This window comes from Piliocolobus tephrosceles, chromosome 6 (assembly GCF_002776525.5).
Source record: "Piliocolobus tephrosceles isolate RC106 chromosome 6, ASM277652v3, whole genome shotgun sequence".
NCBI lineage: Eukaryota > Metazoa > Chordata > Mammalia > Primates > Cercopithecidae > Piliocolobus > Piliocolobus tephrosceles.
In genome coordinates this window covers 56,334,380-56,360,532 of record NC_045439.1, presented here as the reverse complement: position 1 = coordinate 56,360,532, position 26,153 = coordinate 56,334,380, and the positions used below count along the sequence as shown (strand labels likewise).

The following is a 26,153-nucleotide window of genomic DNA, read 5'->3' as shown; positions in this document are numbered from 1 at the left end:
GCTACCCACTTCAGGTCTCCTGAGAGCTGTTCTGTCACTCAGTGGGGCTCCTCTCTGCCTTGCTCACCTCCAGTTGTCCATGTACCTCATTCTTCCTGGATACAGGCCAAGAACTTGGAACCTGCTGAATGGTGGGGCTGAAAGAGCTGTAACACAAACAGGGCTGAAACCCTCAGCCACCACCCTCAGCTTGCCATGTTGCAGGTGATGAGAAGGAGAGAAGAGGTGTGGCTCTTCTGGGAGCCCATACTTAGGGGCTCCTGGAGCCAGGGCTGTGACACCCTCTTTGGGGGCTCTGTGGTTCCTGGTGTCTCCAAGCTTCTGGATGCCACCACATACCCTTCAGCCAGATGCATGTTCCTGTAGTGGAAGTTGTGTGCAGTACATCTGGCCCAGCCATAGCCTCTTACAGAGCCAACACCTGTGCCACAGCTTGGAGCTGCCTGCCCTCCCGCAGCAACCAGCATGCCTGGCTGTGTGCAGTGGCCAGACCCAGAGTTCATTTGCCCACACATCCCTTGCCATTCTGTGGCTGACTCACCCTTGGCAGGTGTGGGATCCAGGCCGGTAGTGTGAGCCGAGCGCAACCTGCCAGGCTGAGTGGGCAGAACGAGCCCAGCAGGTGCAGGCAGTACTCAGACAGAAGGCGCTGCCAGCCACAGAAGTTTTTGGCTGGTGAAGTGACACCCCCAAGGATTCCATGACAGAAAGAGGAATGTGCAGAAACTGGAATGAACAGAGAGCAGTAGCAGCTACCAACTGTGTACTATTCCACTCTGTGAGGTTATAACTCAGACCATATATTTGTAGGTAATGTTTTACCTTTAATCAAGAAACAAAGCATTCTTTTTAGTGGCTATCAATGTTAGGTAGATGAATAATGTTGTAATTATTTAAAAACAATGGTATTGTTTCACCATTCGAAGAAATGTTAAAGGAGCTAGGTTTGAAAGTTAGTGAAACTCTGTTTTGCAGTACTATAAAACTGCAAGCCAAATTTGTGGCTTTTTAAAAATAAAGTAAGCCAGGCACGTTGGCTTACACCTGTAATCCCAGCACTTTGGGAGGCTGAGACGGGCAGATCACAAGGTCAAGAGATCAAGACCATCCTGGCCAACATGGTGAAACCCTATCTCTACTAAAAATACAAAAAAATTAGCTCGGCATGGTGGCGTGTGCCTGTAGTCCCAGCTACTTGGGAGGCTGAGGCAGGAGAATTGCTTGAACCCGGGAGGGGAGATTGCAGTGAGCCAAGATTGTGCCACTTCACTCCAGCCTGGTGACAGAGCGAGATTCCGTCTAAAAAAAAAAAAAAAAGAAGTAAATCCCCAATGTTTGGAGGCAGACCCCAAACATCTCCACTGGACATTTCACATGAGGTTAAATTTCAGATGAGTAAAACCAAAAAGCAGTGCCACATGCCCAAGGAAACAGGGGAAAGAACACAAGCCCTCCAGACCTCTGGGGCCTTTCCAATGAGACTGTGCTGAAGAAACATCGCTCTGACAAGGTGAACTGTCATCCCCAGTAGAAAAAAACTAAGACATTCTAGAGACATTTTGTTCTCTCATAAAAATCATTTATTGGCACACCAGAAATGACAATTTTTTCTAGTATAGTAGTTGTATGCATCTGTAATTGCAATTCAGTGTAAACTACATGTTACAAGTCACTAGAAATCTAATTAGCAGGATGAATTTAATAAAGAACAAGAGGAACTATGAGTCTACCACGGCCCAGCCATCGAGTCTCATTGGAGAGTAAATCAAATATCAAACTAGTGTTGTCCTGCAACAGTTTTTCTGTAGCCACGAGAAAAACCAAGACGCACATAAACAGGATAGCACCCATTCCATAAATTAGGTACACTTAACTAGAAAAAGATTGTAACTGATAGAAACAATCTAAATAAAGTAAGCACAAAAGTAAATAATTAGCTATTTACATATATTCCTTTTTGCCAAAATTTTGTTAGCTTTCCCATCCTATCTCTTCCCTTCTATTTGTTATTCTTGTTTTTTCATGGTGAATTTCTTGGCTCACTGAAAAATATTTAGACAACTAATTAGAACTTCTTTCTGGGTCCTACCTTTCCTAAAACTTCATGTCAAACTAACGAATTTCAAGGGTAACCTATGTAAGTCTATCTCTATATAGAAGTAAGATGCATTATTATTCTGCTATCAGTCATAGTAATGACATACAACCCCACGTTTTTCCAAACATTATTTGGACTACTCCAGAAAATCAGGCTGTGAATGGCAGCAGAGTGGATGGATTTTTCATTCATAACAGGCACAGATAGTCTAATGGAGACAAGCATGTTTATCCTGAGAATGTGAATGCTGTGGACTGCAACTCAAGATCCCCCATTACTGAGAATGGGTCCTTTGCCCTCTGGTCACTCTTTATTTTTTCAACTATCAATTTTTAAGGCGTGGTATCATAGCAGCATCAGCAAATAAGAATGCTGACATCATTTCTACCAAGAAGGGCTCTGTGATGAGTGGCAGCAGGTACCATAATTAAATAGCGCAGCTGAAAAGGCATTGAGTTGGTACATTTCTGGTGCTATGCCCAGAATGTGTGGATTTTTAGCATCATTCTAGGAAGCCTGAAAGATCTTGCCCATGAGCCTCTTTGACCCTTGCCCATTTCCCTTCTAGTACATACGACAATTTGTAATTATTTTATTTTTGCTTTTTCGCCTACTGGAATATAAGCTCTGAAGGGCAGAGACTATGCCTGTCTGTTCACCACTGTGTCCCCACAGTGTCTAGAACATAATGTTCTAGTGTCTTGAACAGTGCCTGGTCAATAGTAGGTTCTCAATTAAAAGCTTGTACTAAATAAACGAACCAAATCATTGAGTCCCCTGGTTTGCCTGTGTCTTAGAGACTTTCCAATTTTATACAATGGCCAGGGTTTCTGGCCTATCCTAATCACAGGGCCATCCTAATGATCCTACCCTGATGTGAACCTGTGTAGCAGATATTTTTGTGCTTCAATGAGTAGTAAAACTTCTCGGTGATAGATTCACTCTCCCAAAGCTGAGTTCTGCAGAGCTAACACTACAGGAGAGGTAACAGGGCAAGAACATTTTAAGAGGTAAGCTGTATGCTACAAATTCAGCTCATTCTTCCCTACCTCCCCCTATAACCTCATTGTTTGATAGAAAGCTTAAGGAAAAAAGTTAGCAGGAGAATTTTCTCCTGGCAGTGCATGTCCAGTAAGTTACCAAAAACCTGATCAGAAAAGAAAGAAAACATAACTCACCTACATAAAAAATTAAGTTAAATAAAAGCAAAATCTGGGAGTGGGAACCAAGTGACATGGTGGACTGTCTAGGTCTTTTGTTGGTTAGAATTGTTGGACATGGAAGCGGAAGCAGGCATGACAGCAGAGGAGAGGTTGAAAGGGAAAAAGACAGAGCTGTGGGTGTGAAGACTGCAGAGGACCAGCTTTTCTCTCCTCCTTCTCCTGCTCCTGCCAACTCTGCACCCCACCACGACTGGCTGAGCTCCTTGCTGTGGCTCTCGCAGGCGGAGGTAAGAACAGGCAGCTGGCGCCTCCACGGCACATCCTTAGGCTATTGATGCTCTGCTGGAGTAGAAGTCGGGGACTGGGAGCCCGGTGTGCAGCGTGACCTGGGGAATGAGACTGTGAGTCCTGAGACACATCATGCATCCCCCTGTCCCTTTACACAGTGCACCGTGGGTGTGTCCCTAACTCGAAAAGTGTTCTGTTTGCTTCTCTTTAAATATCTAGGCTGGTAGGCATTAAAGGGAATTCAAGAAGAATCCTGCCTATGGCAAGAGGCTGCTCACCATGGCGGGCTCTCAAATCCTGGTGACATTTGATTATATTGTTCTCAGTCACCTGCCTCTTTTAAAGGATGCTGGGGAGATTGTGTTCCTTACAACTGAAGACATAGGCTTGGTTTTCACGTAGCAGAGCCTGCTGGCCACACAACAGTGACCACTGCCAAATCCATGGATAGAGGACAGATTTGCAGAGGCAGCCTTCCCTTATTACTTGTCCACTAGTTATTCCAATTAGGGCAAACATTTCTTTCTGGGGTTGCACAGATGATTGCCAGTTGTGAAAAAACATGACATTATACTATTTCACCAATTTCTGTATATCCCCAAACCTCAGTGGATAGCTATGGATAAAACCAGAACCATTTCATGCAGTTCTTGTCCCTGTCTTCTCCAGTCCAAGAGTCTTTATCAATAGATAATCAAAAGGTCCTGAAAACCCCTGAAGAGCATCTAGTATAAAATTCTTTGAAAGGGAAATGACTAATGTGAAAATCCCTGAATGAGGTTTTTCTGAGACTCGCTTCTAGGGTAATTTATGGTTTTTCTTAAAGTGTAGAGTCTGAACTCTGAAAGATTAGATTCCAGCCTTCCAGAAAACCCCATCTCCTTGCAGGAAGAGAGAAGGGCAGGGGCTGCTAGTTTGCAGTCAGTGTTACTGCACATACTGAAACACAACAACGAATTTTTATAGTTTCCAAGGCTGGTTCTGGGTAGGGCAAAAGTCATCTGTAGTGTTGTAATTCTCAAGCCCTATCTTAAGACAACCATTTGTGGAATGAGGCTCATAGTTGCTAATTAGAGGCCCAGCTCAGGAGGGAAGTGAAACCCTAAGTTCTGACAGCAGCTGGCAGGGCACGGCTCTTCCTCCATGCATGGCTCCGGTCCCCCTCTGGCCCCAGGCCAAGAGTCTCTCCACCATTCCTTGCCCAGGCAAGGACCCTCACGCCTTAGAAACTGTGCACAGGTTGTTCCCTCTGTCTGAAAGGCTCCACGCAACTCACTCCGTCACTCTTTAAGGCTCAGCTCACCGGTAATTGCAATAAGCCCCACCTACACTGACCATCCTATTTAAGACTGTGGCTGCCCTCCCCAACCCCAGCTCTCATGAACCCTTTACCCTACCATTGGTCTTTTCTCCACTGCACTAATCACCTTCTGACACACCATCTGATTAACATTGTAATTATGCTGACTTTTTATTGTCTATCTCCTATCACTAGGATTTAAGTCTATGAAAGCAAGATTTTTATCTGTTTTTTTTTTTTTTTTTCACTGATGTATCTCAAACACTTATAACTGTGCCTGGCACATTAAAGGCATTCTATAGATATTTCCTGAATGAATGAGAAGCTGTTGTTTTATTCTATAATAAATAACAATTAACTAACTTGTAGGTAGGGACTATGTTTTCTACCCCTTAGGACCTAACAGAGCCAAACAAGAGTGCAGAGAAGATGCTCAGATTTTCTGATAATGATACTAAAGCATCAGTCTTATACCCTCACCTCTTCTCAGGCACTCCTGGAGCTTTGTTAAGTCATTCCATTTGTTTTCATGCCAATTGGTTAAAGGCTTTCATTTCTACTTAGAGGTGGAACTAGAGCTACAGGGATGATCACTAGCCAACCATGAAGAGAACTCCAGTTTCCTACGTGCTATTAACTACTCTGTGTCCAAGTATAAAGAAGATGATTATGCTTGGCGTGGAATAATAGCAGTTGTCAAGGCGGATCCCTTTCTCTCCTCCTCTCCTTCATGTCTTGGTCTGGGCCTTACGCTGTCAGCTTCCCTCTTTCCGGTTGGATTGAACGGCCCTGGGCAGCCTTTGAACCGGCAGCCAGCAACAGCTGTTTAACCTCAGGGGCAGGGTGCTTACCTGCACGTTCCTGTTCAGGCTGACCGCAGGGAAGAACAGGCCCTCCACGTTATCAAATGCTATGGGACCTTGTTGTTCATCGTTGATAAAAAATGTCAAGTTTTTTCTATTTAAGTCGAGGAGGACCCCAATTGTGGCCCCTTTTGTGATCCCTCCCTCAGTTCTGTAGGAAAAGAAAAAAATTGGGGTTCACTTGCTTGTGGTCACTCTAGAAGCTCCCCGCTTTTGTGTGGTGAAACCAGTGTCTTGCAACCTGTTTATAATCATCACTACCCCAAAACCTTTTCCCTAATCATCACTCGCACATAAATTTTAATACCGCAGATATACTGTATACCTGTTGGTACTGTGTGTATATCTGTGCTTTATATATAAAAACAGTATGTTTTTTTGCTCCCTCCCGCCACCATCAATTTTCACTTCCTAGGGAGAGATATCCGCCCTTGTGAGTTGCTCTGCTGTTGCTGAGAGTGAACTCATTCATTAGGGTCTCTACTACTGAGTCACAGCAGTAGAAAACCGAACATTAAAGACCAGGAAAAAGTCACCTTTGGGCTATCAGAACTCTGACTCTAGGAATGTTGCACACTTTGTATAAATGGTGTAAATTAAATATCATTCAATACAAAGTGACTTAATTTGAAAGTCAAAATAAAGAAGCACTTTGGTTGCACCTAAACCACATGCATGAGAAATTGGATTTGGGGCCTTACTTATCCATTAAACAGAAAAACTCATTCCAGAAGGATAGTAATTTTTTCGCTTGTTGCATTTGAATTAAGAACTTAGAGGCTGTCTGTGAAATGACAGCGCTGAAGAAGAGGCTTCTTCTCTGTACAGTGAAATAATTATACTCTGAGATGTAGTGATTTTAAGGAACCTGCATACAAATGCCATTTTACAAAGAATTGTGTCTTATGCTTCAATTGATGGTTTCACAAAATGCCATTAAACATGGATGATCAGATTTGTCTTTTCTGTTTTTTTGAGATCTAGCTATATTGAACTTCATTCTCATCTCAGCAGAGCACAGGAATTTGTGTCATTCATTTCCTCTTGCATGCAGGATACAGACTGTATATAGTCATTAAAAGACAGGTTACAAATTGCCTCTTGTTAATTCACAGGTTTTACAATGAAAGCACAAGTGACAAGCAGTTTGCATGCAAGCAGATGTGTTTAGCATTAAGAATGTTTTTCTCTGCATAGTTTGATGGTTATGTCATTATTCACTCCTGCACTTCAAAATAAGGATGCTAAAAGGGAAAAAGTAAGTGTGGCATTTGGGTGATAGCACTGGAAATCTATTGACAGAGAGTTCCCCAAAATGCCAATCACTGAAGATAACCACTTATCTACATCCAGTAGTATTTGCTTTCATGGTGAAATGGTGTGTGTGTTCACTTCAAGTGACAGCGAATAATACACATTTGAATGCTATAGAAACTATCCAAGGGAAAAGGAGGCTTTAGGAGTCTACAGGCTGGAGAAGGGTCAGTGATGCGCATACAGAAAAAGATAAAACAGTGGAGTCCAATTATCCTACCACTGTCTGACTTGCTTTCCCTTTGATCTGGTTGAACACTACTGTTATTTTTTTTTTTTTCAGAGACACTAATGAGAATGTATCCTGGGGAAATCTTGGAGCATAAGGTGGACCAAGGTCCGCAGTAGAAATTTCTCTGCCTAGGAAATTTGTGAAAAATACATTTGAAGAACACAATCAAATGAGAAAGAAAATCCATTATAGTATGTGTTCAATTATAATGATCTATATTTTGGTGGTAGAAGAAAACCTCAAGGAGATTACTATCTTTCCTTTCCTTAGCAAACTGGGTGCTCTGAATTAACACAGTAATGAGAGTTCTCTTTAAGTAAAAAGTCATTCAAATTGGCATCCATAAGCTTTAGTTTAATGAATCGTAATAAGAACAATGGCTACTATTTTCAGGTGCTTCCAATGTAAGGCATTTTCACATATTTCATTTAGTCTTCAGAAGATTCCCACATGGAAAAATTTTATTATACTAATTTGATGGATTTGGAAACTGAGGTTCAAAAAAACGAAGTAATTTGTCCAAAAGTGCTTTTCTGATAAGTTGTAGGTCTGCCTGTTTCAGCATCCTGGATAGTTTACTTATAATGAATATCTATTGGGATTCTTAGTTTCCAGCCATGGGTGAAATACAGTAATGAAGGGAGTAGGAAAGTACTCAAGTCTCTATCATTATACAAAAAGTAAACCACCAGCATGGACTCAGCTGAGGCTCATAGATTGCCTGTGCTACTTAATGTAGACCACCTGCTTGATTTCCTTAATATGGTCTATGTAATAGGTTTTTGAACTGGGGCTCTCACTCCTGATCAGAAGCCAACGTGAAGAAGGCTTGGTTTGGGGGCTGCAGGGTACCTGTTGGTGTGCGAGTTGTTGTGCATGAACCAGCTCCGGTTATTGTCCACATACATTGCCCAAGCTTTGTCGTCCTTTCCTAACATCACATCCTTCATCACGTCCATACGAGCCACGCCAAAGGCAGGATCAGGGTGGTTGTCATAGCGATCCACCGTGAGCTCCCAGTAGTGGACGCCCTTGGAGAAGCCAGTCTTCCCTAGCACCACCCGGTCATCATAGCTACTGCAGGTCACCGTCAGGTTGTCATTGGAGAGGATGATGTCCGAGTGCGCCGAGCCAGGGTCGAAAGCAAACCAGGCCACTGGGAACAACAGAAGGGAATCAGGTTATTAAGACAGACCCAACAAGCTTAGCACCATAACATACTCCTGGGCGGGTGAGGAGCGTTGTGTAGCGTTTTCATGCTGCCATGCAGGAAGGAGGCGTCCAGGGCCAGGGCAGACAGGGGCACGTCCTGGGAGTTGGTACTCTCTGCACCAGAAGCAGACGGAGGACACACGACCGATTCAGCAGGGGTTACCTGGCTCAGACTGCACTCCCAACCAGGTGATCCGGGAGTGAAGTGGCATCGATTTTGGAAGGTGCAAGTCCCTTCACCTGGTGACTGGCAGAACAGTGCACCAGAGACATAAAGGGAGAGGGGATGCGCTAAGATGCCTGTGTAACCCCTGAGGCGGGGAGGCTAGGAGCTAGAGTCCTAGATGGAGGAGGGATAAAACACATGGAGTGAAATCAGGAAATATCCCTTCGGCAGAAGTGCTAACATCTAGTTGCTTTGAAGTTTTCCTTGGCTCTAGTGAAAGCTCACAAGCTGCGAAGCTATAAGCAACATAAACTAATTTTCATGAGTGATTGTGACTCTATGTAGGACAGGTTGCTGTCTGCATAACTTAAAACACACAGTTTGCGTGCTACTCCTGAAACTAACACGTCAGAAATTTTGCTGGAGCAGTAGGTATTTCGGACATTAGGTGCAGATAGAATGATGTCTTTGTACACATTGTTATGCCCCAAGTTCTAAATGCCACCTACACATATCACACTTGAGAGATGTAATTGCTGATTTATTGAATCTGTGAGACACCTCACATGCACTTTGATCTTTGCTATTGGGTAACAGAATAAGGTTATTCCATACCTGCCAACAGCTTTTTAATGTCAACTGTTGTCATTCCAAGTGAAAGGCATGGGGGAGAGAGATAGGAAGCAAAATTGACATGGATAAGGAAACGTGTCTCTCCTGAAAGACTAGTACCCCAGAAGGACTCAATTTAAAATGTCACATATACTAAACAGGTGCTCTCTGACTTGTACCTTTACCCACATTTAGTGCACATAAAGAGTGCTTTGCATTGATGTGTGAGAAAACCGGGGGAAAAGTAAGCTTTGAGGCATCACATTAAAAACTACAGGCATCTTTTCCATTTTTTAAGAGTTTGAGAAACTGCTATAATAGGGTTAGAATGACAACTAGACAATTTTATTGATATAAGACAAGCTGCCGCCATTTATTTTGTGAAGGAAATTGAGCACATCAATCACGTAAGTAAAAGATAACAATTACAATAGGTATACTTGCCTAATTGAGAGTAAGGTGCAGATTGTGTCTCAAAATTGCATCCTACAAAGAGATACTACACATCAACGCTATGAAACAACAACCAGGTTGATAAAAATTACTTGTATACACTTAAAAAGCACCAGTTGAATATAGATACCAGAGGCCTGATCCATGAAAAAACAAAGCCCTTTTCATATTAGTTTACTTTGTTGGGTAAAAAACTGCCTCTCTGCTCTTCTAAAATGAAAGCACATCTTTTTACCATTTAATAAATCCTCCTCCAGTTGATCCTGAACTCTGTAGCTGAATTTTTCATCTTTCCAAGTTCAATCTTTTCCTCTAAAGTTTCCACAGTAAGAAGGCTAGCTGTTTTAAAAATGAGGAAAATGTGCTTAATTGAAATGGAGAAATCACTGGATTTTGATAAAACTCTGCTCTCACTATTCTATGCACTTCTGACTCTGGTTATGCCAAAGGTCTTCATTGTGACTTGAGCCCAAATTAAATATAACTAAATGTGTAATGTAATCCATTTGTTAATATATACATCTTATTATTAATAATTATTAATAATGATATGACAAATGTGTTAAAACTGCCTCCTCTGCCTCTTAGAAGAGAAGATCCTTCTCACCTGAGGGAGGGGAGGAGGGATGATAGAAGCGGGTGTGGTCTCAGAGATATATTAGAATCCCCTGTGGAACCTTTTCAACCATCTCCCTCCCCTAAGATTTGGATACCTGTACCCCATGAGAAACTGTACTGGGTGGGGGAAGACTGCCTAGTCTTAAAATGTTCAAAGCTGTGTGATCTACAATTTCCAGTGGTGTCGAGGACTGATCTAGAAAACGTGGTTTTGATGAACACTGGGGGATAAAGGAAGGATCATTTAATTTATTTTTCTATTTAGTAAGGCCTTTATATGCTAATTCCTAAAACATTTGCAGGATAATGTGCTGACTTAAAAGAATTTTACAAGAATTAAAAAAGCAACTTATATAAAAAAGGACTAATGGTTGAGTTAAAAACAAAATACAAAAATTATGATCTTACTTTTGGCTAGTTTGTTTTTCCTCTGGGATGAATTCACATGGAAGAGAATCATTTCCTCCCATCTCATGGCTGATTTTTATGTTTCGTTTCTATCAATTATCACTTCAATTCCTATTCATGTGTTAAAGCACAGTGAGTATGGAACACCTGGAGTTTTAAAACCGACTCTCATACTCAACGTTGGAAATAAGTTTGTAGAATCTGAATTAGGGCTTTAAAAACTTTTAAATGAATCATGCCTTGTGCAACTCTTTTTTTCAAAACAAATATTCCGAAATCTTTTCACACTATTTTAAATACACTATCATACATTTAAGATTCAACAATACAACTAGAATAATGCTCTTAAATACACCCATCAAATATCCCAAAACTCACATTTCATTTTATTCTTGAGACAATATACATTACAAAGACTGCAACAATATTTCAGTACATTAGACACAAGGGAAAAGAGTTTCATAACAAAGCATGTTGGGAAGCCATAGTGCACAGAAAAACAATAAGAGACATAAAAGCACAAAGAAAAATGTCATTTTAAAGAGAGCTTGAAGTCCCTGCATCCTTTTTGCACTGTCATGCTGTGGCCTTCTTCATTCCAGAATGTGGGATGAGCAAAAAGAATAAAATAAAAAACAAAAGAAACCTTTGGAAATGTGAAATGTGCATCATGTGTATCCATGATTACAATATAGTCCTGAAGAGATCATATAGGTCTGCATCTTAGATATTTTAAGATTCTATTTGCTAGGCAGTGTTCGCTACAAAGGAACACAAGTCTAGCTTTGCTGAAATCAGCCTTAGGCTCTGTCACAACCGGCTTGGCTGTGGGAAACTTCCAGGAGGCCAGACTTTTTGATTACTCAGATCTTTGGTCATTAGGCATTAGGAGTTAAGGGTTTCTAATTCAGCCAGCAGTGATCCCACCCCGTTGCTAGGAAAACACTCAGCCAGGAGCCCCACTGTCCTAGCAGTGAGCACAGGCTTTTGCAGAAAATGCTTTCACTTTCTGCTCTCTGGATTGCCTGCTTTATAGGATGCTTTCTGCTGTTGGTGTGTTTTTACTTTTATTTTACTTTGTCAATAAAGATCTCTTGAGTCTATGTTTAATCAGACCACTCCAGGCTGGATGCACTGATCCAGTCTCCCAGACACCGCTGGTTTCCTGGATACAGAAGGGCTGCAAACATTACTGCCACGGCCTCCACTCAGCCAGCACCTGCGCCGTGCTATGCCACAGCATGTGATGACCGAGCGGGTTATCCATGGTGGTACCAGCTTGTGCAAAAAGAGTAACTTCACTCATGACTTTCTGATGCCGTTATACATAGACCACAGCTCCATGGTTGCTCCTTGCACCACACAAACAAGAACACCACAAAGCTCCACCATCCCGAAGCTCCTCATACCGGAAGCAGGCCACAGACACAGAGACTAGCTCATCCCGCTCACCACACACATGAATGGCAAGAACAAAACACGCGTTTCAGAGATGCCTTCAAGGCACAGAGATCAAGGGGAAAGGGCTGAGGAGCTCAGCTCACCCGGTGCATTGAGAGACTGTAAAGAGGAATGCAAGCTCAGCTGGTGGGGTGAGGATCGGAAATCAAAGTAGGATCTCCCGGGGAAGCTGGGTTGTAGATTAAGGGTGGAGGAGAAAGGACTCATTCTACGGAGCGGCAATCTTTCCGAAGGCACTGGAAAAGGGAGGGTCTGTTCTTCTGAATCTGTGTCTAAATGTAAGATCAATGCAAACTAGAGATCAGAAGTCTGCTATGTCCCCGTGCATGGTTCCCCAAGACCTGCCTTAACAATGCATTCATACAAAGCCTCATCTTTCCCACAGGGTGCCACACTCAGGCATTTACAAAGCCAATGTGCCTGGGGGCAGGGAGGAAATTTTCGGCAGATCAGGACCCAAGACCAGAGGACACCTCCTACATCATAGGCGATTGTTGTCATTTTCTCCCAATTTTTAGTGGTAGAAAACTGGAAGGTTTCCTTTTTTAGTTAATGTACAAAATGTAAAGGCAAATTTTACCCATTGATGACCAAGAGGATATTATTTTACCTTCAGTTGTCCTGGGAGTTACTACCTATTCAACAATGGCCTCTTAAAAGGTTTCTATTTAAGAGATGGTGATTTTTTACAAACTGTTTCCTGTTCCATATTTTCCCCTTTCTCTCCTAATGTGTATTTTTCTATTAGATGGATGAGCTGATTTTTCTACAGTAGCACACTCCAGACTCTGTCTTCGAATAGGGGAGGAAATGTGGGGTAGTCTAAGGAAGACAGGGCTGGACAAGTAAGCAGGGAAGGAGCCTTACCTTTGTTTCTGAATTATGATCAGACTCTAGGGATGTCACTTGACCATCTTTGTTTCTCTAATGATAAACAGACTGTAGGCAGTGGTGAGGTGCATTGGTGGCAAAATGTCTGTTTCTGTTCAGATGGTCAGGTTTTGCCTGAGGATCATTATTATATCAGACTAAAGACTTAACAATTATTTGATCCGGTTTTAGAAGGGCATGAGTTAGTTTCTCTAAATTATTAAAATTGCTCCTTTCTATTTTGTCAAACAATAGCTGGTTCTATGCATGGTGTGGTCTAGTCAGAGGTGGATCTTTCACCAATTGAAGCCTTCTTAACATTCAGTCTAATAGCAATAATTTAGGAAATACAGATGGTAGGAAGGTAATATTCCATGTCCAAAATCACAAAGGAACTTTCTTCTCATTGAAATAATAATTTCGTTTTTGTGACCAGAGGGTATTTCTGTGAATGTTTTTCTGGTTTGAATCAGTTACCAGCCATTCTTTGCTGGACATACACTTCTATCAAAATGCTACTCTGCATGTTCAAGCAAAAATAACCAGAGTGTGCATGTGTGTAGAACATGATCCTATGTGAAGAACTCAGAACAAGGGCATTGGTAAGTTTTAATTTAATACCTCCAAGAGTCAGCCTCTGCACTCACAACACTAAAGTTAGTTTTTCAGGCTTTAGACTTATCTGTGGGGGGATGACTTTTAAAAAATAAAAGTATAAACCAGATCTCCGAGAAAAGGAATTGCTATTTATGGAGTTAAGACTTTATGTTTCCACTAAGAATACATTTAAGTTTTCTTCTACCTAAACTTCACACGGGTTGAATGACTTAATATCATGTATTATCATTTCTTTCTTCAGATATGATAAATCAAAAATTATTTGTTATAATCATCTTAAGGGGAAATTAGCCTTTGAGTGTAATAGAAAAATTCAAAATACAACACCCAAGTGCCACAAACCGGCATGGGCTTCTTTTAAGGAGCTAAGGCATTTACAACCATATTTATGTCAATGCAAGATTTTATTTATTTATTTATTTATTTATTTATTTATTTATTTATTATGCATTATTTATTATTTTTTGAGACAGGGTCTCACTCTGTTGTACAGGCAGGAATGCAATGCCACGATCTCAGCTCATTGCAACCTCTGCTTCCTGGATCAAGTGATTCTTCAACCTCAGCCTCCAGAGTAGCAGGGACTACAGGCGTGAGCCATCATACTCAGCTAATTTTTCTAGTTTTTGTAGAAATGGGGTTTTACCATGTTGTCCAGGCTGGTCTTGAACTCCTGAGTTCAAAGCGATCTGCTTGCCTCAGCCTCCCAAAGTGCTGAGATTACGGGCATGAGCTACCACACCCGGCCTAAAAAATTTTTTTATTAACAAGAATTTGCTTGGAAATGTATTTTTCACTAGGTGTGACAGTCAATTCATTATACTGAAAATATTTGTTGCTTCAAAAGTTAATGGAAAGGACATATAAAATAAGATGAATTTCAGAGTGTACTGAATTCCCAAGCAGTTATCTGAAAACCAGTGAAGAGATGTTTACTGAACGCAGACCTTGGGGAGTGTATCCAATCCCATCATAAATTGTACTCACCTTTTCTATTCTCAGCACCAAGAAGAACTTAGAGTAGGTGATGGCACCCCTTTGTAGGGTGGGGAGTGAGGGTAGCTATGGTTATTCACGGGATTAGTAACTTGACACTAAGATGGTTATGGCTCTTCCTATCCTTCCATTTGGATCCACTGTTTACTGATGACCCAGTTTTCCTTGACTCCTCTCACTCTTGAATTATGCCCTCTAATCAGGCAAGTTTATTTAACATCCATATTATACAGCCATTTCATTTTTGTTTTGAGTTTTTTCCCCATCTATGACCTCCCATTCCCTACCAGCTGGGCTTTTACCGTATTTTCTCTAAGTAGCTCTTAACAACAACAAAAAATCCTACCTTGCAATGAGAACTTCCCAAATGAATTACAAGAGAGATACACTTTCCAACTGATCCCAGCTTGATTAAACAAGCAATTCTCCCCTCATACCCTTCCCCATGGGCGTGTAGTGCACACGCTGGGTCAGCTGCCTATAAGTCATCTATACCACTTCACATTACCTTAGATTTCAGGAGTCTTAGAGAGAAGACACTTAGTATCAGAGGAGCTGCCATCAAGCTTCCCCCTGAAGTTCCCTGGGATGAGGAACTCATTGCTTCCAGCCAGCTCCCTCTAGTTGGCAGTTACTGCTTATATTGATCTAGACATACCTCTTTGGGAGCTCCACTCTCCAATTGTAGCGTTACTATCTGGGGCCACATGGAACAGATCACTAGTTCTTCAAGTATTTGAGGCCAGTCACCAATCCTCTTTAAATCTTCCCTTTTCTGGGCTAAATAGAGTCAATGTCCAACCATTTCACTATGTATGGATTCCAAATCCTTTACTCTCCTGGTCATGCCCTCTGGACATGTTCAAAGGCATGAATCAAAGACAATATGACAACATTGAGAAGAGTATTGCCACTCCCTGGTTTAGCCAAATCACACTTAACTCACATTGAATGTGCACACACCTACTTAAGTGTGTATTCTGTGTTATGCCCATGGGATGCAGGAAGAATGCACACACTACTTCCTCACCTCCCCTTCAAAACACAACTATCACAATATGGAGAAGGCTTCTCAGCCATTCATATTCTATTAGTAAAGACAAAGAGGAATGAGGTTGTCATTTTTTTTCACAATACATGATACAAAGCTATGTTTCAGGTCACAGCTAATATGCAGGATAGTAATTATTATTAATTTTTAACTTTATAGTTCACTAGAGAAAAATGAGGAGCTCCTGAAGAGACCGTTAACATCACATCATGTTTCATCACATGCAGGGATCCCGTGTGGTTGCCAAGCTTTGCTGAGTGAAAGCAGTTCAGCAGGAAAGAGCAATGGAAAACAGTATGTCAGTGGCTGAATGTGGTGACTCTAGGCATAACTATAACTCTAGGATGGGACTGTGTTCATAACGAATACGTATCAAGATATGCTTTCCATCAACTCTGTCAATGACCATTGTTTTTCTCTTGCTCTTTCCTGAACTTCTCTCCCTTCCCCGCTAGGACTGGCTGGAGTCCGGAGTTAAGGTCTAGATAAGGGCAGAGATCTCTGCTTAAAAAAAGCAATCAAGAATCAACAAAGCAAAGATTGGAGGGGGACCACTTGTATTATTGACTGAGAATATCTAGGTGATGTACTCCTGTTTGGACACCATATATTTCTTTTGTTTCTTTATTTCTTTTTTAGAGACAGGGTCTCATTTGGTCACCCAGGCTAGAATGTAGTGGTGTTGATCATAGCTCACTGCAGCCTTGAACTCCTAGACCCAAGGGATCCTCCTCCCTCAGACTCCTTGAGTAGCTGGAACTACAGGTGCATGCCACTGCACCTGGCCAATTTTAAATTTTTTTGTAGAGACAAGGTCTTTCTATGTTGCCCAGGCTGGTCTCAAACCACTGGCCTCAGGCAGTCCTCCCACCTCAGCCTCCGTAAAGTGTTGAGATTACAGGCATGAGCCATGGCACCCAGCCTGTATATTTCTTTTATTTGTTCATTAGCCAACGCTATTGAACACCTATCATGTGCCCGACAGTGTAGTAGAATTGAGCAGTTGGGAAACATAAAGTTGTCAGGAGACTCAACCATAAGAAAAATAATAATTTAGAGAAAATCAGTGTTATATATTATTGATTGCTTTTTACACTTCTGGGGGTGGAATTTCTTGACTGACTCCAAGTACAGAGTACTAAAGATTTTTGCAGATGTTGTAGAAGATTTGAAAAGGCAGTCTTTGGGGTGTTATTTTTGGAATCTAAAGAGGAAAAGCAAATAGATTGTGGTTGCTTACGATAGTGTATACTAATCCAGCATCCTTTGTATCTGGGAGAAGTCTGGGTTGTGCTCCTGTCTGGTAGTGAACAACTTTGTAATTTAAGCAGTCCTTGAGCCCAGGTCCAATAAGATGGTTGTATTTTGGAGCACAGTAAGGCAAGACATGTCACTAAGAATTGTACAGTGTTAAAAGATGAGTGTCAACTCAATTATAAACCAGCTATAAAATAATTTGCTTTTGTTGGGAAGATTTTAAAAGAGACAAAGAAATGAAGAATGAGGCTGTTTTCGTAAATGGTCTTATAAGCAGCCAAAGTCACAATTATGTCCAACTGGTACATGATTTATAATAAAAGGTGGTATTTTAAGCTTTCTTAAGTGTGGCATTAATTGCAATTGAGAAGTGAGAAACAAATCTGTTTTGAAAACCATCTTTTAGAAGAATGAAACAACCTTTGCCACCCCAAGGACAGCTGCATACTTCATCACCAGGTTCTCCATTCCAATTTAGAATACAATGGCATTATTTATAAGGAACTATCATGAGGAGAACTGAAAATTCCTGTATTTCAATTAGATATGGAGGATTCCAAAGGACTAAACTGCTTTCTAGAGTATCAGTTGCAAAGCACACTTCCCAGAATCAAAAACGGGGTTCTGAATCTAATTCAGTCCTATGGAAAAATGCAAGAAATTCCCTGGGATATCATGCATGTGTCAAAATTTAAAAGAACAAAGTATCTCTCTTTTCTGGGCTCTGAAACCTATCATTATGCCTCTCATCTTGGATTTTGTAAAATTTACCCAAATATGGTCAGGTATGGTTACCTACCTTGAGAACTTTGTCCTGGAAATGCATATTCTTCTAACTATTTTTGGAGAGGCCCAGATGCTCTGGGTCAGGAAAAGCAGAGACAGAAAACCATCTTTCAGTAGACCAGATACATTTCCTTATATGATCCTTTATCAATCATTTTCTATTAGTGTTGAATTTTCAGTATCATAGGCATAACTTTAAGAACCATTATGACCCTTGGAGGAGGCAGGAGGTATCTAATGCTGCTTCATAGCATTTTCTGAAACAACTTTCAACAGTAATTTTAGAGAGAGAAGCCACAGAGGTACTAATTGTAAAGACTCAGAGGTCCTCAGCGGTAAGTCCATGGTTTTAGAGATGACAAAACTGAAGTTCAGAGAGGCTAAGGGACATATCCAAGTTATACCACGGCTGTGGAGGGATACAATAGAGACTCAGGTAGGATCAATTCCTGGCGGATAAAATTTTGGGGTGATAAGACTACTGCTGCTCCTTTGTAACCCAGAAATATACAAAAGGTAAAGTTTATGCCACTGGCCCTAGAGCACATTCCAGTGGTCTCAGTGGGGATCACGGTTTGTGTAGAGGACCTAATAAACCTCAACTGTGTTAAGGATAAATCTTTTCTTCTCTAAACAGAGTGGTTAGTTTATGTAGTGGTTAGGGATTGGAAAGGCACACACATCACTGTCCTTGTAATTCTGGCCAGAGGGATTAGATGGGCTGAGATGTTGCCTGTAGTTACTCTTCTGACAGGTTCTTTGTTGCTCACAAGGTCACAGCATTTCTGGAGGTCTCAGCACATCAGGGTGCAGTACTTATGCTAGATCAAAATCACTATTAAATATGGGCAAAGGAGCTGGGCACGGTGGCTCATGCCTGTAATCACAGCACTTTGGGAGGCCAAGGCATGAGGATCACTTGAGGCCAGGAGTTTGAGACCAGGCTGGGCAATATAGTGAGACCCTGTCTCTATGGAAAAAGAAAAAAAAAAAAAAGCCAGGTGTGGTGGCGTGCCTATAGAGCCAGTTACTTGGGAGGCTGAGGCAGGAGGATCACTTGAGCCCAGGAGGTCAAGGTTACAGTGAGCTATGATCATGCCACTGCACTTCAGCTGGGTGACAGAGTGAGACTCTGTCTCTGGAAAGATAAATGAATGAATGAATAAATAAATAAATAATTGCAAAAAGAGTCTGGACAGATGCATCTGAGGCCAATTTGCATTCAGACAAATGGAAGCATACATAATTCTTTTTTTTTTTTTTTTTTTTTTTGAGATGGAGTCTCGCTCTGTCCCCCTGGCTGGAGTGCAGAGGCGTGATCTTGGCTCACTGCAAGCTCCGCCTCCCAGGATCATGCCATTCTCCTGCCTCAGCCTCCTGAGTAGCTGGGACTACAGGCGCCCGCCACCGCACCCCGCTAATTTTTTGTATTTTTAGTAGAGACAGGGTTTCACTGTGGTCTTGATCTCCCGACCTTGTGATCTGCCCTCCTCGGCCTCCCAAAGTGCTGGGATTACAGGCTGGAAGCATAATTCTATATTCTGTCTGCACAATTAAATCTTTTCTGGTGCACAGAAGAAGGAGCCACCACACTGAAAGGGGCAGTGTGATGCTGAGGGTCTAATCGGGGAGAAAGACATTTTAATCTTTATGAGTAACATTGTCTAGGCCCACTTTTTAGAAAGCAATTTTTAAGATGTAGTTTCAAGAATCCCAACCTATTTGTCATTAGATAAAACAATCCTGAAAAATGCTGAGTAGATGGCTTGAGAGCCAGCCTTCTTTTCTCGAATTATTGCTGACTACCTTCTCCCCACTTTCCCTCCCAGTTAGGACAGGCAGGGCTGGAAAGCTTCTGTGAATAAACAGCTCTGTGATGTCAACCCAAGCAGGGCTCTGAGTGCCAGACCTCATTTGGTAGTAACTTTCAAAGGCCTCAGAGATGTAGCTCTGATATTCCTTTTCCTTCCTGGGCAAATCTTGTCATTGCTAGCCAAGAGCATCCACTGGTACCAGTGGGGGAAGGGCCTCTCTAGGTGACCTGCTCACCTGGGATGGGAGGGAGCTGGAGGAAATTTCTGCAAAGACATGAAAATGGGCACAGGACCTGATACAGAGCTTGGATATGATGCTAGAAATGAAGGCCACTCCCACATCTTCTTAAAGCTGGACTGCTACTCTTTTCAACAAAACTTTTTTTTTTTTTGAGATGGAGTTTCACTTTTGTTGCCCAGGCTGGAGTGGAATGGTGTGATCTTGGCTCACCGCAACCTCTGCCTCCCAGGTTCAAGCAATTCTCCTGCCTCAGCCTCCCAAGTAGCTGGGATTATAGGCACCCACCACCACACCCAGCTAATTTTGTATTTTTAGTAGAGATGGGCTTTCTCCATGTTGGTCAGGCTGGTCTCGAACTCCTCACCTCAGGAGATCCGCCCAACATGACTGCAAGTAGTAAAGTCCTGCTTCTAGCTGGGATTTCTGGATGAGCACTTGAGGCAGCTACACAGTGCTGCTTCATTTTGACAAGGTGTTTTCAGTCACCTTGCAGACAGACTTTGGATAGTTTTCCCTCTCTTTCTTTCCATTTGGATGAGTGCAAATAGCACTTTTCTAATGTTAGCATCACAGTGGACTGTGCTGAGCACTGGGGGCTTAAAGTCCTGGATCTAACATATTATTATATTTAATCTCTCAGCAGCTCAGTTTCCCATAAGTAGAGAAAGATGACAATAATAATACCTTCCTCATGAAGTATAGTACTAAGAATAATGAGCCATCTAAAAATGTTCACATCCGAATCCCCAGAACCTGTGAATATGTTATTATCCATGGCAAAGGGGACACTGCAGAGGTGATTACACTAAGGATCTTGAGATGGAGGGATTATACGGGATTATCCAGGTGGGCCCAAGGTAATCACAAGGGTCCTCATCAAAGGCAGGTAGGGGCTACATGGTGGCTCATGCCTGTCATCCCAGTACTTCGGGAGGCCAAGGGAGGAGGATCACTTGAGGCCAGGAGTTTGAGACCAACCCGGGCAACACAGCAAGACCCCACATCTACAGAAAATTTTAAAAATTAGCCAGACTTGGTGGCACGTGCCTGTAGTCCTAACTACTCAGGAGGCTGAGATGGGAAGATCCCTTGAGCCCAGGTGTAGGAGGCTGTAGTGAGCTATGATTGTGCCACTGCACTGCAGCCTGGGTGACAGAGTGTGACCTTGTCTCAAAAAAAAGGAAGGTAGAAAGGTCAGAAAGACATTGGAAGATGCTACATGTCTGGCTTTGTAGCCACAAAGTCTATCTAAATAGACTAAATAGATAGACTTTGTCCTACAAAGTCAGATGTCTAGCCCCTACCTAAATAGACTTTGTAGGCAGAATCTATTTAGATAGGAAGAGGGAAACTAGAGAAAAATAAACAGAAAATGTTCTATCCTGTTCTCAACCCTGTATGATTTTTTTAAACAGGAGTACAGCTTGTCTCACACATAGCATAAACCTCAGAACTCTGTGTATTAAGATGGTCTTGTTGTATAATGTTTTCAACAGATGCTCTTTTGCAGATGGTTTCGAAGACTGTGGCACAGCCGTGATGGCTATTAGATGAATTAATTTAAAGATATACATGGCCAAGTTTTGGGGCTTGAGGGCCTTATTTTAAAATTCCATTAAAATTCTTAATTGCTTACAGTTATATTTCATCTTAAGTCAGTGTAATTTGGTTTAGATATGCAACTTGCATTTTTTCCATGGGTGTCTTTGATACATCTCCAGGAACTTTGCTTTCAGAGAACTAACCACAGTTGAACTCATATAATAATGCATTCTCCTTTCCTTTTCTCTCTCTCTCTCTTTTTTTAAGATGGGGTCTCACTATGTTACCCAGGCTAGATTCAAACTCCTGGGCTCACAGGATTCTCCCGTCTCAACCTCCCAAGTAGCTGGGATTACAGGCATGAGCTATGGCACCTGATTCCTTTCCTTTTCTCTTAATAGTACATTCTTTATAATTCCCATGGAATTTAATTTTTATTGTTTTCCTAATTCTCCTATAAAAGTTTTATCTTCCTGCTAATCCTTTTTCCCTTTTTTTTTTTTTGGTGTTTATCACAATGTGTAAGAATGGAACTATTTATACATTTATTTCTCTAAGGCTTGTCTCTTTTTCTAGCTTGTAAACTCCGGGCCAGCAGGGATAACATCTGTTCAACACTCTATACCCACAGCCTAGTGCACAGTGGCCACTTATCAAGCACTGCCCAATAAATAGACAGATAAATTTGCTTTTGAAGAAAAAAACCAATCAGAATTTATAGTAATGTAGACATTTGACCTCCCCTGCATAATGTTGCCTTTAGATCCATAGATTTTGTGAAAGCTCACACAGTACAGAGTATAAATGATGAGCAATTTAAACCTCAGACTAAATGCATGTGATTACAAGTCAGACTTGTTACTGCATATGAGATTTTACCCTTCTGTGATACAGAATTTTTGTTTTGAAGTTTGAAAAGGGATTAACTCTTGCTAAGAAGAAGGTGACAGATTTTGTTACACTAGAAAGCCAGAATGCACCACCCCACCACCCCCAATACCAGCAAAGAAAAAAATAATCTCTAAAGCAAACCTTTCTGGAAACTGTAGGAAATAAGATTAATAAAGTATAAGTGCAGTGAATGTACCAAAACTCTGTTAATAGCATTTTTCTCACTGATTTCTAAAAAGCAAACGAAAAAGAGATAATTATTTAATCCTATAGGCTTTCTCTATTGTTACAGATCAATCAAATCTTTTCTTTTTTTTTTTTAAATAAGCTATTCACTATATTTTTTCTTGCTTTCTAAATCTTGTCTCACTGGATGTATTAGAATGAGGGAGAAACAAATAGAACAAACCAAAGTTATGGAGAAAGTATGTGTGTGAACTTTATTTCATTATGAGAAAATTACTTCTGTGCAGTAACAGAGAATACTGATATCTATATGATGATAGGCTTTTCTTTGTATTCAGATACATACCTTATATTTGTACACAATATATAAAATTCATGGAGGAAATTAATTTCTACAGTACAGTTTCTTTGTTGGAAGAGAACTTGTTCCGTTTGTCTCATCTAGAAAATGACCCCCAGTTCTGTGACTGTGGTACCAAGGATCGCAGTTCCAATCCTGTAATTTATTAAATTAGACACCATAATCTTATGAACATTAAGATAAACTGAGGCGCTACATCCTCCTGCAGGATGAAACGAGAGACATAAGTGCTCAGGCTGTTATGCTAATAACTGATTTTTAGCAGAATAGTATGATTCCCACGATGTATTATGAATAGAAATAGTTTTCCCGTAGATCTGATAACACATATTAGCAACATTGCTACAAATTTCTCTCTGCTCTGCAGGCATGCACTTCACTCTTCAATCAAACCACCTTGTACACACATGGGAAATGAGGCCATCACCAGCAAGGGCCTTCTGCATTGCATCTAGGAAAGACTCTTGGAGGGCTTTAGCAGTTAGCATGGTATTTTGAGAAAAGAGGCAACTGCTCTCAAACTGATAGGTCTTCCCTGAGAGAAGTTGCTAAACTGATAATTCTAGGGGAAGCTGTAGCTGCCACATCACTGTACTCCAAACAGGAACAGGTCATGTGGGCATTTTCCCTCAGCATATCCTTCTCTTGGAATAGCATCATTCAGACTGACAACTGCTCCCCAAAGCACTGTTTTCATGGCTAGGGGCCTTTCATCCTTGCTGTGGGATTCGAAATTGTGCTTGTTTTTAACCATGTGAAGCATTTTAGGGTGACTGGCACATGTTGAGGTTTGTGGGAAGTGGGAAAAAACACCACCATAGTTCTTTTAGCTAACATCTTGAACTTGAACAAAATCAACATAATTAGTTCTGCAGAGGGAAGTTATGGAGAATCCTGGTGAGGTGGGGGGTGACTTCTTTGATTAAAATGACACCCCAAAGTGCCAGAATGCTTTGGCACCAGCCACAAATACCTCTTTGTAGGTTTAATTTCATGTGTCTTGCTTACTCTTAACATGAAAATGTTAAAAGCCTTAGAGGTTATATCTGGTCATCAAATTCAAGCCTCTCATCTGAGACACATTATATGTCTCTGATGACCCAAATATTTAAAGTATAGCTAAGAAGCAAAAGTTCTCTAGAGATGAACTTTGTGCGGTGGCTCTAGGCAGCCTAGCCAAGACTGGAGGGGCTGGCAAAGATGAAAATGGCGGGTAATGCAAAGTTGCTGGTCTCTTCCTGTTTGGTGCCACAGGAAGTCTCAATCCTAGTGCTGAGGGCCTCAGTTTTGGGTGTGAAACAGAGGCGGTCTAAGTGGGTAAGCCAGGAGCGGCCAACAGACTCTCTCTGAACAGCTCTAGCACCCCACACCCATTTGAAACACATTCAGTCATACAAATCCACAGCTGGAAAGAACCTAGGTCCCACCCTCAGAACAAGCAAGTACTACAGAGTAATTTAGAATAATCTGGGCAAAACTGGCACATGATGTGTATCGGTGGAGAATGGGAGCCTGCTCTAGAGCCTAGATACATTCGTCTTACACACGGGGGGCACATTCAGGCCTTCATTTTTCAGCTTCTTCAACTGCAGCTTAGTTAGAGTGTTATCAAAGGAAGCCGCTGGCCCAAGCCATTTGAACTGCCGATGTGGAATCTTTGGTTTGATCACATCCACATACCATAGGCTCTCTAAAGGCAGGAGAGGAACAGCGGCTCTGTGCAGAATGCAGAGCAAGTCATGGAAACACTGCAGGAATGTGGGCAGTGGTGGGGTTACCTCCGGGCTTGCCAGCCACTTTAGATGCCACGCAGTTCTCGCTCTGAGGGATACTGCTGAAGGGCCTTACCCTCAGACGTTTGGAGGACCAGGGTCTTGCTGTACGGGCTGACTCCTGTTTTGTTGAAGGCCTTGACCCGAGCGTTGTATGTGCTGTTGAAGTGAAGACCATCCACAGTGCACATCGTCTCCTTCCCCACATACACCTCCTGAGAGTCAGCAAAGAACAGGACAGCACTTAGCCTGCACCCTTTGGAGGGGCGAAGGAGGCAGTGTCGCTCAGTGGTTAGGAACAAGAGCCCTGGTGTCATTCTAATCTGGATTTGAATCCTGTGAGATATTGGGCCATTTAATTTATCTTTTTAGCCTCAGTTTCCTAATCTGTAAAATGAGATAATAATATCCACCTTATGAGGTTGGTGTGAGGATTACTTAATGTTGTATATGCAGATCAGCATCATGCCTTCCATTTAGCATGGGCCAGGCAGCTAAAGAATGGTAGTTATTAGCAGCTTGGGCTTAAAAAAAATAAAACTGAGAGTTTATAGTTCAGATTACACTTATTAACTTGGCATTGATACAGTATATGACCCCTACTGAGCTCCTTATCCATCAGTATGGTTTGTAAAAAACATGTTTGAAACCATGAAAACAGGAAGGTGGTCTCTACCCTATGTTTAGAACTCCTCTGATGACTTCAGAACTGTCACAAAGATTACACTCCAAGCCACAGGGGGATAGATTTTCATCACAGTACAGAGGGAAGGGGGAGGAAACAGGGAAAGGAGGAAGAATGACATTTCAAAGGCTTAAAATAAATCCTAGCATAATGTGTCTTTAGCATAGGTTAGGCATTTGCCTCCCTCTTCAGCTGTACACACTGCAAAATTATGCTGATGTAATGAATAAAAATAATTTGCATTCAAAGCACAGCCTTAAAATGACAACTCTCTGGTAGGATACTAAGAAGACCGGGGTCTTGGATCGCCCATCAATTCATTACTCCTGCTGGAATAACAAAAATCAGAATATCATGCCCTCTCATTCAGTGCATCTCAAACTTTACGTGCATATGAATCACCTGAGGATCTTGTAAAAATGCAGTTGCTGATCCAGTAGGTGTCTGGGGTGGGTTCTGGGATTTTGCATTTTTAACAAGTTCCCAGGTGAAACCAATGCTGCTGGGGGAGGACCGCACTTTGAGTGAGGAAAAAGTCAAGACAAAATAAGAGAATTAATTTATTTAAAGAATTGGGAAAACCAGGAGAGTTACTTTCCCAGGAGAAAAAAAAAAGATAATAAATGGCAAAGAAACGCCCTGAAAATGACACAGGAACTGAAAAGGCAAAGTCAGGAATGAGAAACTGACAAATAGATAGGATTTTACACACACACAACACACGCTGCAAAAGACATGAAATGGAACCTGAGGCCCTTAGCTTGGAAAGAAAGAAATTAGATTTTATCATGCCAATAAATCAACATATATGTAAATAAGGCTTCTCTATCAAAAGAGAAAACCTTTGTCCTTGAGAATTGTAGAAGACACAGTCCCTGCTCTCAAGTACTTAAAC

The 26,153-nt window shown here is 41.6% G+C and overlaps 1 protein-coding gene across 4 annotated transcripts in view; it reads right to left on the bottom strand.

Annotated features, from left to right (window-relative positions):
• Positions 1-1,562: 1,562 nt before the first annotated feature.
• Positions 1,563-26,153, bottom strand: part of TRIM9 (tripartite motif containing 9) — a 119,473-nt gene continuing 94,882 nt past the window's right edge. The window contains exons 7-13 of one of the 4 annotated variants that reach the window (XM_023222654.1): positions 24,650-24,788; positions 12,272-12,460; positions 9,693-9,734; positions 9,252-9,275; positions 8,111-8,414; positions 5,701-5,863; positions 3,570-3,647 (exon numbers count right to left, since the gene is read on the bottom strand). In XM_023222654.1, the coding sequence (XP_023078422.1) occupies positions 3,585-3,647; positions 5,701-5,863; positions 8,111-8,414; positions 9,252-9,275; positions 9,693-9,734; positions 12,272-12,460; positions 24,650-24,788 (924 nt within the window). In that variant the 3' untranslated portion in view covers positions 3,570-3,584. Of the gene's footprint in view, positions 3,648-5,604; positions 5,864-8,110; positions 8,415-9,251; positions 9,276-9,692; positions 9,735-12,271; positions 12,461-24,649; positions 24,789-26,153 lie in introns of those variants that run through there. The other 3 variants (XM_023222653.2, XM_023222655.2, XM_023222656.1) reach the window with 3 other exon arrangements.